Source organism: Amblyomma maculatum, chromosome 5, assembly GCF_055883805.1.
Source record: "Amblyomma maculatum isolate TAMU_Amacu chromosome 5, ASM5588380v1, whole genome shotgun sequence".
Lineage (NCBI taxonomy): Eukaryota > Metazoa > Arthropoda > Arachnida > Ixodida > Ixodidae > Amblyomma > Amblyomma maculatum.
This window is the reverse complement of record NC_139348.1, coordinates 95549684-95563896: the sequence shown is the minus strand read 5'-3', so window position 1 is coordinate 95563896 and position 14213 is coordinate 95549684. Positions and strand designations below refer to the sequence as shown.

General features: G+C 48.1%; 1 protein-coding gene across 2 annotated transcripts in view; it reads right to left on the bottom strand.

Annotated features, from left to right (window-relative positions):
- Positions 1-14213, bottom strand: part of LOC146188826 (uncharacterized) — a 123969-nt gene that overhangs the window by 11235 nt on the left and 98521 nt on the right. For both annotated transcript variants that reach the window (XM_084603922.1, XM_084603921.1), the window contains 4 exons: positions 11737-11900; positions 5366-5531; positions 4437-4555; positions 2445-2744 (listed from right to left, as the gene is read on the bottom strand). In XM_084603922.1, the coding sequence (XP_084460048.1) occupies positions 2445-2744; positions 4437-4555; positions 5366-5531; positions 11737-11900 (749 nt within the window). The remainder of the gene's footprint in view (positions 1-2444; positions 2745-4436; positions 4556-5365; positions 5532-11736; positions 11901-14213) is intronic.

Sequence of the window (14213 nt, the reverse complement as noted above, 5' to 3'; positions counted from 1 at the left end):
GAGGAAATCTGAGTGACAAAAAGATTATATGTGCAGAAAATTGAAAATTTAAAAATTAGAAGTACATAAATAACTGAAAATATTACCCTTGAATTTGTGATGAGATGTGTAGCACGAATATGCTAGAATATTATACAAAAAGTAAAGTGCAATGGCTTACACATTAGTGGACGAAGTTAATTACATAAGGGTGCGCTATGACGAGGAACAAGGAGACTTTAGAGTGACTATAGCAGTACAAAAACAATTACGAGGGACTTCGTGAAAGACAAAAGCCCGAGTGCTGCATTCTGCAATGCAGCTGGCACTAAATTAATTAGTTATTAGGTAATTAGTAACAATGCAATAAAGTCGGTAATTACCTTCAATTATTCATTCATTAGTTATTTATGAACTGGTTATTCATCAATTATTAATTAGTAATTGATCATTGATTGACATGGCCATAAAGGCATGCTAATGAATTGATTAGTCATCAATTAGAAATTCATTAGTAATTGACTATTGATGGACATATGGCCATATAAGGCACGCATTCGCGCATACAGTGGTGGCGCTCTGTGACTGGTCGATACCTCTGTGACGTCATCCTGCCTTGGCCAATCAGAGCCGCCGCAAATGCGGTACACATTTTGTCCATGACAGTATGAACCATTACAGGCTTTCGCCTTAATATATATGCTGTGCCAATGGCAGGCTAAGGAACCATATATACCGTATTTTCGGAATTAGTTTGCATGTGAATGTAAGCACCCCCTTTTTTGTGAGACAAAAAGTGTAAACAAGGCTGCCAGCGTGCTTGATCACTCAGTCCAGTCGGAGTCGTTGGACACTCAAGGTGATGCGATGTCCGCGGCATGGTTTCTAGCTTTTTGAGTTCCTGTGTTCCAACAGTATACATGCCAGCTGGCAGTGCAGGACAAGAAAAGCCAGTCAAAAGTGACCCAGATTACTCTATTAGCATGCTGTCACATGATCTTGGAATATGCAGCCATTCAGCGGATCTCGACAGGTTTCGCAGGCATCGCGGGCCCGTGTTGCTTTCTTTGGCATCAGCTACTTGGAAGGAGCGTGAAGAGGGCTGTTGTCATAGCTTGAACTTCAAATGCACCACTTTGTGTTTGCGAAAGATGTTTGCAAAATAAATTGGTATTTCTCACAGCCGTCTCATCAAGGTATCAATGCAAAAACGGGAGAGGAGGTATTTAGAAATCTCAGCAACCCCCCGCTTACTTTTGCATCACGATCGTGAAAAAAAAGGAGGTGCTTAAGATAGAGTAATTATGGTAGTCCACTGTTAAAGGCACTTGGGTAGGCGACCCCATAAAATGTTCATAATGCACAGATTCATCAGAATATATTGGGAATTCAAGCAGAATATACTGCACTAATTTGGCTGCGCTGCAGTTGTCGCAGTGTGGACAGTTCAGTACGTAAGCACTGCAGCCCTAACTGGCTCAGCCCTCACAATGTGGTACAAGGTGCCACCATGGACTCAAATGAATTTATTTGGTCTGATCAGTTTCTGAGACTTCGCAACATCTATTCCCAATTGAAGTCACATGAGTTCACACGCTCTTCTGTTCCTTTTGATTTGGCTTACAAACAAGAGGGCGTGAGCCGGGGTGCAGTTACGCATTCGACCGACAGTGACAACGCCTGCTACAGCTTACACGACACCACTACCCATGGTGCAGTGTTGGGCTAAGCTTGAAGGGGGCAGAGACACTCGTTTTTTCCTGTTGACTCCCTCTAGTACTATGACTTGCCTGGGATATCACACTATGCACATGCGCTTGATCGTAGCCGCAGGATGGCGTGAAGCTAAAGCGAAATCGAAACTATGCAGCTGAGTTATTTTTCAGCAATTTGCTCTGGTCATCGCCATGCCTGTCATAGCTTCCGTGACAACTCAGGTTTGACGAGATGTGCTTCGCACGGGTCGATCGTACCTCGATGCGATCCTCCAACCAAATTAATCAGAGCTAGCCCACCCATTATTCCAATTAATAGGGGTCGAATTAGCGAGATTTTACTTAACATTCACGAGGCTATATAGTGAAATAATGTTTATTTGTAACATTATGAACTCATGTTTATTACAACGCGTAACATTATTTGTTAACTGTGTACAGTAGCGTGCCCCCATACCAAGGCCACTGTTCCGAGGAATGTGCAAGCAGCAGCTCTCACTGAAAATCATTCATGACTAGATATGACCTATTACGGCACAGTCATAGTTCCGCGTTTTTCATGAATCTATATATTTTAAGCGCATAGTGGTGTAACGTACGGCTATATAAGGACCTGTTGAAAGTCACCTTCATGCACTGGCATGGCATATGTCCACCCTGTGCACGTCAAAATGTGTACGACTGTACCGCGCATCACTCAACAAAAGCGCATTACAGGTGACAACGATCGAGGGAGGGAGGGCGTCTTGCCTCGGCTGCATTGCCCAGCGACGGGGGCCGCAGAATGATGTGGCAGCAGTCGCAGAGCAGCATGACCAGACACAGCGTGCGGCTCGCCGTGGGTGCCGCGGCAGCGCCGCGGCTAGCTCCACCTCCTCCGCTGCGGCCCCGCAGCCCCAGCAGGAGCTCGGCCAGGAAGCACACGTAGGCCGTCCAGCGGCGCGGCACCGCCGTGGACGCGTCGAGTGGCCGCAGCAGCTGGTCCCGCTCGTTGAACCACTCACGGCAGGCGCTCAGAAGGCTCTCCAGAAATGTCTCGCCCCTCTCCTTCTGCAGAGTGCCACCACAATTTGCAAAGAGAAAGACCAATCAACATGCACTCATGCATCACTAGAGCAACATGTCCGGCACTGTACATGCCTAAAAGTACGTTAATTCGAGCTTCATGTGAACAGAAAAAAAAATGTCCCAATTATTGGATGCCCTCGAAAAAGCCGGCAGGAATCGCTAGCGTTAGGGGAAAGTTATTTTGCGAAATATCAGGCAATGGCCAACTGTTCTTTTACAGAAATAATAGCATATCAATAAATATTTTTCTCAATCCCCAACTGCTTCAAACAACCCATAAAAAGCTATTTACAAAAACTAGAGAACGAGCAAGAGCAATAGATATCAAATCAATCGTCACCGCAACGCAAAATTTTTGAACTAGCTTCATTAGCCCTGAAAATATAGGCGATAAAAAATGATGCTCCTCTCTCCCCCCTCAACTCAGGAAAAAGTCACGAAAGCACTCGACGCTCCCAGTCTCTTCCGCATAACTTGGGAGCGTCCAGTGAGCGGGCCCGCCTTGCAAGCCATGTGACGTCACATGGGGGCTTGCGCTCGGCGATGTGTCGCCCCTATCGCTCACAACGGTCGCCACTTTGTAAGCTACACGCTCCACTCAAAGCTTTCAATTTAACTTGAATACTCACAAAGACCACCTCTATAGATTTCTTGCATTAGAATAACACCACAAGTAGCATTTCAGGGGCCCTTTTATTATTGTGTTCACACTGTCCAGAGTGCCAAAACGATGGTTCACCGTTCAAGACGCACTGAACGACATTGGACGAGCGCACATCTTCAGAGGAGTGAAGGCACCAGGCAGATGGGAGCACGGAAAACGCCCACCACCATCAATGATCGTCCATCCCTGATAGGCTGCCGATCATGCTGCCAATAGCCGCCATCACCGCGAGATGGCGCGAACCACGCGAAGCTCGTAAAAACGAAACCGAAACTAAGTAGTCTGCGATTATCGGAGACAAGGTCACCTGGGACCCTTTAATTATTGTGTTCACACTGTCACTGTGTTCGTCACATCTGCCGTTGCGTTTACAATGGCTTACAGTGCCAATTGTACCCAAGTCATTACGTACACGCGGCCTAACCGGAGTGGGACCCTGTCCGAGGTAGGTACGCCATAGCAGCGATAATTGCGTGGGTGTTGGCTTGAACCACGCTGACCGTAACATCGATTCGTTTTTTTTCTAATTAACGAGGGTCAAATTAGTAATGAGCATTTACTCACAGAAGTGAAGTAGAAAGAGCCCGCAGACACGTCCCCTGCTGCCAACTCCCTGCACCTGCGGCCGCCGCACCTACCGATCTTTTCCCCATGAATTTACCATTTTTATCTTCTCTCTCTATTTTGGAAGTACGCAGCCTCTTGACTATGATGCCTTACGGCGGAAGGATTTATTCCGGGCGAAGTCAAATTTTGGGAGTCTAGGTGGGCCAAACATTGGGGGTGGCCAACCTAAATTAGCAGGTCAGCACTGAACTGGCCATACACGAGTTAAGTTAGCCAGCGATTCTGGCCACATTCTAACGAGATCGAATTTCGGGTTTCAGGGGGCCAAATTTTGGGGGCAGCCTTCGAACAAATTTGGAGATCACTGAATTTGCCATACTCGAGCCATAGTTAGGCATCAGTTTTGGTCCAGTTAGACGTGGTCAAAAGCGACAGGTTATTACCGCGATAATGGAGAGGCACAGCTGAGCAGAAGTCTCGGCGTGTTGGATGCCCTCAGTCGCTCTCTGGCAGACAGCTCGCACCAGCTCCATCAGCTGGTGGGTGCTCAGGCCGTTCGGATCTGCAGGCAAAAATAAGGAACTACCTGCTGCGACCTCTTATCGTTCCTTGTTAGGTCGTCCGAGGACACTGCTGAGGTGAGAGCCACGAACATAACCACACAACCAGCATCCACGTTTTAGGCACGTTCGTTAAAACATGCATAGCAACATCAACGATGATCATTGCAGAACGAAGGCATTTCCCGTTGATTTTCTAGCTGGTCCAGCCACGACTGCCAGATCCATCGAAGCGATTTGTGTGATCTCGCCTACCAATATACCGCAGTCCCCACGAATGTTTCCCTTTCCCTAATCTAGCCTAACCAAAAACCAGTCATTTGTTTCCAGCCCGCATTACATGTTCAGTGCCCAAGTTGCCTTCCTCCAGTTCAATAATGTTGTCACCGCAACATTATACTTTCCATACCTCGTTGCACTATCGGAAATGCGACATTGCCAGCTGAAAATCGTAACTGGTCTAACTAGTCTGCTAGGCCGGGACATTTTGCGGCAGCCGCCGCTGCAGCAGCAACATACGCCAGAGTTCGCCACTCTTACATTCCTCCTCAACTTTCTTCCTTGCACTCTCGCGTATCCCCGCCGTATCCTTCCTCTTTCCCTTTCTTCCCCACACTCCTACATGATCGGTCTCGCATCATCTTTCCGCTGTACCATTTTCAACTTCTTCCTCATGTCTCTTCGCTATACAAGGACTCTGGCTATACTGACGAACTTTCATCCTCTGCTGTTCACTCGTTCCTTTACTCATCCGATGTGCGCGCCGAGGTCAAAGCCGACACCGCCCGACCCACGGTGCGCGGGTTCCTCACCGTGCAGCGCCTTCTTAAGAAGGCCCTGGTACTCGGCGGGGAAGGAGGCGTTGGCGGGTGCCGGCTCGTCGTGCGAGAAGCTCTTGGAGCGCCGGAGCGAGCTCTTGCCAACCACCGGCGGGTCCTTGGTCGACGACGGCATCGAGGACAGCACCACGGGCGGAACCTGAAAGCGGTCCACAACTATGACGACGGCCGGCATGAGGCGGATTTTACCAGCGTGACAACCTTGCTCTGTTGCACCGCTGACAACAAGAACACATCGTACCGTACGACAGACACGAGCCGCAATATATACTGTCACAAGGTTCATTGTTTTAGCTGCGGAGTATTTACTAGCACCAGATAAAACGATATGGTTGCAAAGAAGCTTAGATAGCCGCTTCAGATTATCCATAAGAACGGCTTGACCAAGACTGCTCTTCGATTCTTACTCTGGAGTCACAGTGGCGCCGTTTGCTTGTGGCCAGAATTAGCTCAATTGGTTTGCGACTGCCCAGACGATCGAAGGAGTCACCCTGGGTTCTAACCCACCACCAGGCCGAGTTTTCACAACTGGGAAGTTTCTAAAAAAAGTCAGTTCCCTTCCCCTCCACTAACGACACAGCTTACTTAATTTGTGGTCTGACCAAACTTGGACACCCGCCTTCCTTCCCGATCATGCTGATTTGCACGTCGTCGGCACTGTGTCTTCACTTGCGATTTGCACATCCCAGGTTATACATGCATGTGCACCAGCAGAATTACCCTGAACCCCCCAGCAAGTTTGTGGTATATTTACGGTAAACATATGTCCCTAAGTTTTTCTTTTAAACGCGCCCGCGTGTGTGTGTGTGGGGGGGGGGGGGGGGGGGAGGGGGAGAGGGTCTGTATTCGTGGCGCGAATGACAATCTCCTTCTCTAATCCGAATCCGCGAAGTGCAAAGACGAAATTTCATACGGTGCCAAGTCAGGACTGTGAGGAGGATAGGCCACCACATTCTAGACAAATTTGGCAATCAACTGAGATGTTTTCAGGCTGATGTGAGCGCGCCCTTGACGCCACTCAGGCACTGTGTATGGGAGACAGGAGGGGAGGGGAGGGAGAGAGCGGTCCAATGCTGAGCAATCAGTACGCGCATGCTCTTGTTCCCCGGGGTGGGTAAAAAGCAACAGATGCTGGTCAAGATTACATCGAAACACCATACAAATTCAGCTGACACCCGGCAATAACAGTTCTGAATTACTGGAAGCAGAGCCGAAAAAGGGCATAGGAAGGGATTGGCGCGCAATTTGAAAGTACCAAAGACTAAAATGGGCAAACAAGAAGTGAATTAAGCTACGAGAAGCAACTAGAAGCAACCAACAGCAGCCTCCGTGCTTTCGCATTACTTCAATGCCGATTCTACAGTGCTCAAATGTTTCCCCCTTGTCGCTGCCGCTCAGTTCGCTCAATCGCCGCGTCGCAGAAAAGCCGGTGACGGCACTGTCCGTTGTAACAGAAAAATCCACAATAAATGAAAGAAAAAAATTTGCCCACGATTACGTTACTTCCTAATGCGAAATTTGAGCGCAGCTCATCAGCTCTTTCACCTTTTAGAGCGCACCTCTTTGGCGCCCGTTCCTGGGTTTCGTGTCGGCCGCGTCGGCCTCGTAACCGGCTCCGCCCCATTTCATCCCCCCAGTTCGAGCCGGCGCTTCGGCAAACGGAGCCGTGACTGCGTAGAACCCCGTCGCCGCCATGCAGAAAGAGGAGGGGTCCACCCCCCTCTTCCTGCGTAGCGGCGAGGGTGCTCTCCGGTTACCGAAACGCCGGCTGAACACGGTGCGTGCATCCTGTTCTCACTCGCTTCACTCGCTATCGGCGTCAGCGGCATCAGTCAGTCGCTGCTATCTGTTCGTCGCGCAACGTTCCTATGGGCCCACGCGCTCCTTCCCGCAACCTCCCGATAACTCAATTGCTCTCTTCATTTCTCGGGCCACAAAGTTTCTTTCATGACAGCCAAGAACTGTTAGTGGAGTGTTTCTTGAAGGAATACGTGTGAAAAATTAAAAAAGAAATCTGTAATTGTACATACGTGTCTTGCTCGAAATCTTTACCTCAATCTATCGAAAAGATGAAACAGCTGCTGCGCTCAAATTTCGCATTGAAGTAACGTAATCGTCGGCAATTTTTCGATAGATTGAACACACAACTAGCGTTCCGTCGAAAGTATCAAAGTTATCCTGCGTACTGTCAATGGTTCACAGGAATGAGAAGGCGCTGTATCTGTCACACTGGTTTATGTGGACGCCTGAAGTCCCTCGGAAAGGTCAAAAGTAAAATCGCATCAGACATCGGGTTTCGGCGAGTATGCGGGTAGCAGCGCTGCAGCACTAACAGAGAAAATTGCTTTAGTGTGTATGAAACGCTATCGCCTCTAACCCTTAATCGCGGCGCTTAAGCGTCGTCCTAATTTCTTTTTTTTTCCTACCTGCCGCGGTGGCTGAATGGTTGAAACGTTCGGTCACTGAACCGAAATGGCCGGGCTCGAACTTCTACCACGGTGGCCGCGTTTTAATCGAGGCCAAACAAAAAGGCATCGCGTATGCTGTGCGATGTTGTGGCTGTAGGAAGAAGGAAAAGAAAATGCACGGGCCTGCTGTAGCTGAGCCACCCCCGCTGCCTCGTGCGGACGGAAGAGAAAATAGAGAAGAAAAGGAAGACTGAGAGAAAGACTGATTGATTGATTGATTTTATAGGAAGGGAAAGGCGCGGTAAATGTCTCACTTGTTTTCAGTGGACACCTCAACCGAGGTGCCCGCCGCAACAACAGCCGTCGCCCACTACCGAAGCATATTGGTGGGTGCAATGACGGCCTGCAACAGATAAAATTCGGTGGCTGGCTAGCCCCGCCGCAAGCGGCGGTGACCTAATATCCCAGCCCCGTAGGGTCAGGAACCCGTCACCGCCTCTACCGCTGTTGTTGTTGTTGTGGCTGTAGGAAGAAGAAAAAATTACCGACGATTACGTTACTTCCTAATGCGAAATTTGAGCGCAGCAAATAAGCTGTTTCACCTTTTCGATAGATTGAGGCAAAGAAATCGAGCAACACATGTATGCGCTATCACAGAATTTTTTTTTTATTTTTCACACGTATTCCTTTAACAAAGACTCCACTAACAGTTCTTGACAGTCATGAAGGAAGCTTTGTGGTCGGAGAAATAGACTGATATATGTTCGACTTGGTATACCAATGCTTGATTCTCAAAGACGAGATCTATACAAGTGCCTCGCGAGGTTGTCACAGCCGTGGGACGCGTTACGAGCGAGAAACTGGATGTTCTCCCACATAAGTGTGAAGAAATTCCTGTTTGTCTTTATGTCAACATTAAAAGTCCCCCACTACTAACATCGGTGTCGGCTCGGGCGGTGCACATATACAGATCCGCCGCCACTGATCTGGCTCTCTGATTGCCACCGCACAGGGGTTGCATTGGAGGAGGAGCGAAGAAAGGAATTAAGTTCGAGCCGGCGCTTTGACAACCGGAGACTCGCAGGAAGAGGGGGGAGGGGGGCGGCGTGTACACCAAGCGGCAAACGATGGGGGCAGAAGCGCGCGCAGCAAGCGGACAACGCGATAAAGGGAGGAGGGAAGAGATAGCAGCCACTGACTGATGCTGCTGACGCCGATAGTGAGTCAACCCCAGCTGCGGAGTTGGTTTCAGGGACAACGCCGCCGATGCCGACGCAAACAAAATGATACCCTCGCTTCCGCAGCGCCAAGAACCAGGTCAAGCCGTGGGAAGGTGGTCACGTATTCGTCGACGTGCCGGGGCCTACGTGAAATAACCGGCGCGTCGGCAATTGAAGAGCACCCTATCCGCCACACAGGAACAGGGGGGGGGGGGACCCTCCCCTCCTCTTTCTGCATGGCGGCGACGGTGTTCTATGCAGTCACGTTATCTTGACTCTCTAGCGGCGTCAGCGGTATCAGTCGGTCGCTGCTAGCGCTGGGGGGATGAAAGGGGGGCGAAGCTGGTTACGAGGCCGATGACGACGCCGACGCGAAACCCAGGAACGGACGCCAGAGAGCTGCGCTCTAAAAGAAAGTGCACGGGCCTGCTACTGGCTCTGTAGCTGAGCCACCTCCGCTGCCTCGTGCAGACAGAAGAGAAAATAGAGAAGAAAGAATAGAAAGATGCGCGCCGCAACAGCAGCCGTTGTCCACCACGGAAGCGGCGGCGGGTGCAATGACGGCCTACAACAGATAAAAATTCGGTGGCAGACTAGCCCCCGCCGCCAGCGGCGGTGACCTACCTGCCCCAGCCCCATCAGGGGAGACCTTCTGTGCGGTAAAAACCCTCAGGTGGTCAAAATTATTCCGCAGCCCTTCATTACGGCACATCTTTATTTCCACTTTTGACTCCAACCTTGCTACCTTTCGTTAGGACGCGGTTCAGGTGTTCACAGAAACAAGTGCGACAAATACAGCGCCTTTCCTTTCCCATAAACCAATTAACATTTTTTAATATATTCTCAAACGCGACGAATATTGCAATTCCATTGATTTGGTTTGTTTGGTTTGTAAGGTTTAACGACCCAAAGCGACTCAGGCAATCAGAGACACCCTAGTGAAGGGCCCCGGAATTTTCAAGCACTTGTAGTTCTTTTGACGTCTACTGACATCGCACAACACACACACGACACTCCATCGAAACGCAGACAGACCCCGGCGGATCTACCGAGTTTGTTACGCTTCTAATGCGCTCAGTGTAGCTCGCTTTCGTGAGAATGAAAGCGTGGAATTGCCTGTCGCTTCTGAACCCTAGAAAACCAAATTTTCGGTTTCAAAAACAAATACGACAATAACTCGTTCGCGCCTTCGGACTCCCCAAAAGAGCATCTCTTAAAGTAATTACCTCCGCCGCGGCTGACAGCCTATATATCATATTTTCAGGAGTTCGTAAACGAGTTCACTAAAACACCAGGCGTACTATACGCGACTGGTAAAAGCAGCGCACCGCGGGACCCGCGTGCAAGTCTCATGGCTTCTGCCCACAAACCAGGCCCTTGGAAGCAGCGCTGTCTTCCCTATTGCTGAGAGTGTTTTCTGAGGAAGCGGGCGCTGGCAATCGTTGCCCCGAGCGCTGGCCGAACGCCAAGAAACGCGCGGAGGGCCCGGTTTCTATGGAAACGACGTTCGAGAGCGGTTCTACCATTTGCTTCTAGGCCGGAGGCAGTGATATTCAACGACGAAAGCAGAAAATCCTATCTTGCGCCCTTTTTTTTTTTTTTTTTTTTTTTTTTTTTTTACCAGCAGAATGGTGCAAATTGTTCCGTTGTGTATAAGTATTGGAACAGTTTGGTTCACGAATTGCCCAGTAAACACCAAAAGCCTTTATTTTAGGTCCTTCTCCCAGCAGCATCGTGAAAACTGCTTCGATTTGGGAGAGTACTGGACAATTTCGGCTCACTAAATTCACCGACTGGACCCCAAATCCCCATCTTAGGATCCTTTTCCAGCAGCGCCGTAAAAAGTGCGTTGTGTGATATCGGTTCATAAAATTCCTCAATTAGACATCAAAATTCCTATTTAGGCCTTTTTCTCATCACCACCGTAAAAACTGCGTCGATATAGGAAACTATTGGACAATTTCGGTTAACTAAATTCCCCAATTAGACTCCAAAATCTCTATTTTCGACCCTTTTTTTCCCAGCCGCATCGTGAGAATTGCGTCGATGTGAGAAAGTATTGGGTAATTTCGGTTCACAGAATTCCCAGATTAGAACTAAAAATCCCTATTTTAGGCCCTTTTCCGGCAGCACCGCGAAAACTGCGTTGATGCGGGAAGCACTAGTAAATTTCGATTCACTAAATTCCCTAATTAGACACCAAAATTCCTATTTTAGGCCTCCTTTCCCCAGCGTGATTGTGAAAACTGCGTCGATGTGCGAAAGTATTGAATAATTTCTGTTCTCAAAATCCCCCCCCCCCCCCCCCCCCAATAGGCTCGAAATCCTTATTTTAGTTAAGTTTGCCCAGTGCTACTGCGAAAATTGCGTTAAGTAAAGTGCTGGACAGTTTCGGTCCGCAAAATTCCCAGAACCTGCCAATTGCCCACCATTTGGCCCCCAGCCGATTCACCAAACCTCCAAAAAATTCTCTGCAAGAGTCCGTGTGCAAACAATTTGTGTGCATTGAGACACAGCAGTCGGCATTCAAAGCCGCGACTTCCGCACGCAGCACAATCCATCGGCCCAATATTGGTATTGGGCTTTAATGTCCAGCCCTGCATCGGACCAATGCATTGCCAACACACTGCAATATTGGACCCAAGAGTTGTGCTGCTTGGGTCGTGCCCGCCGGAAGCCGCAACCACCGCGGCGCGTCTCGCTAAAATACACTCACCTGGAAGTGCACCGCCCTGGGCGTGACGCTTTGCTGGGGCGAAGCCCCAACGCCGTTGGTGCCGTTCATGAGCGCCGCCGACTGGTGGTGATGGTGATGGTGGTGGTGGTGAGAGTTGCTCGGGGGAGGAGTAGGAGCCACGTCTTCGCTCGACTGAGGCAGGTCTGTGCCACACAGCATTGGGAGAGGAGGGTTAGGAACCGAAAGCCCGCCGTTGTATGAACCCTGGTGATTGCTTCCATGCAACATTGGAAGCATGTCCTCAACGCTGATCGTATGAGGCGCACAGAACAAACAAACAAAAAAAAAAAGGATATAACTGAGGATTCTGATTTCCCCTTCACTGTATGCAGGCACGAAGAGAATTTACAAGCAACGCTCGCACAGTACTGCCGGCCACATATTTTACAAAGCGATGCATTCGCAGAAGCACATGCGAAAGTGCACAGTCAAAACTTGCAACGAGCAGTGGTACAGCTGTTAGTTACATGCGTGTTAGATTCGGAAACTATGCGAGCCGGGGTCCTCAGAAGGGTACATATGTGTGGTACATACGAACACGTTAACGGTGAGGTGAACCAATACAGTAACAAAAGCCATTTCATATGAAAATGGACTTGATACAATTATAGAGTGAAATAAAATTTATAAATACAGGGGTATGACCACCACTGGTCATTATCACAAGCAAACTCCGGTGACTTTAATGTGCACGCTATGATGACGAAGCTATTTTTGGCCTCGATCTCACGAGTTTAAACAGAGCCAGAACGTCAATACAGACAAGAAAAAAAGCCGGGTAGTGTCGAATTTTTCACGAGGGAAAAGAAAAAGTTTGGGTAAAGATGTCCTCAGTGTCCCTTTAGATTTACCAGTAAACTCACTTGACAGGTTGCCATCAGGTGTAAATTCATTCAGTGTACAGTGAACAACGTGATTACGAGGCGAAAAGGAACGCTGACCATTTTTATGCTCATGGGGCACTTAAATTTTTTCGTCCTCATGTGTAGCGAAAATGTCTCGAATGAAATCAGCAGCACCCTGAGCTACAAAGGAAGCCTCATCGGCTACGAGAAAACGAGGTGACAGCTGCGTATATTCGGCGCATTCAACATGCCTCGGAACGTGACATGACTGCCACGCACGTAGCCTGACATAGAAATACAAATCCAAAGAAAACAACACACTGCTCGGCCGGCTATATTCTTGCATTTGAGGGTAAACTTCTACGGTGAGGTAGTATTTTCTACGCCGTCTACACAGGATACTGTTATTTTTTAATCAGCACTTTAATGTAACGTGCTTCAAGCAGCACGTGCTTAAAACGGAGTACTTACTGCGACGAACATATCCGCCTGAAAAGTTCCGTATCGAGGCGGAGATATAGACTAAATAAATCTCATAGTATTTACAGAAACAAGATAGTACAGGTTACAATAAGGTGAACATCTCCACGCCAAGCGTTATCTATCCGAGACCTGTTTAAGGAGCAGAAATAATACGTCATTTATTAATTCACGCTGTTCTACAGCGTCACATTTCCTGCATCCGCTTTGTTACAAGCCAAACACTAGCAAAAAAATACGAGTTCCTGGGTAAAATTGTTTTCACTTGGCACAAGGCTCGGCATCTCCAGTGTTATCTAGTGTTTTGTTTTGTTTGTTTGTTTGTTTGTTTGTTTGTTTTGCATTACGCGGGCACGAATAAGCTTTTCGTGATGCAAGCTTTTCATATTGTTACAGAACAGCAACAAGAAGGACAATTCGGGAACCCTATTTCCTTGCTGGACACATGATTGCAAATGTCACACTTGCTTTGAAAAATGCTAATCAAATTTTCTCACGTTCTTAGCCCTGTCTGTAAACCTTTATACGCTACATTGAAACAAATATATATATATATATATATATATATATATATATATATGGTATGCGAGGGAATTTTTTTTGCTCGGGTATTCTATTAATGTGTACCGGTTAAATATAAGCAAGGTCACAGCTGTCAAGAATCGCCTACCCTAGTTACTGTGCGGTATTTTCTCGTTCGTCAAAGCTCATTAACTAGTACAGAATAAACCGACTGCTTAGTTATTGGCTTGAAGAATAAGTGTCAATGCAAAGGTTGTATAGATTGCCTCGAAAAACTGCTTGCTACCTACATTGTTTTCATCAATCCGCCATTTATTTACTGGCCTTCAAAGAGTGCTGTCACGTGACTAGAAGCTAGCTTACATCACTCGCGCACACAAGGTTTAATTGGAGACAACGACGGGTCTAAGTACTTTGAAGTGGAACCACTGTCGCGTGGAATCTTTAATGCGAGAACTATCGTTTACGGTCCGTAAAAAGTACTTTGTGTAAACGAGATAGAAACAGCGTGTACAGCCATTTTCTGAGAAGCTTACAAACTTTCTCGCTGACATTTTGTCCCTAACGCCAATAACTGAATAGTTAGCTAATTAGTCTACACTAAATAAT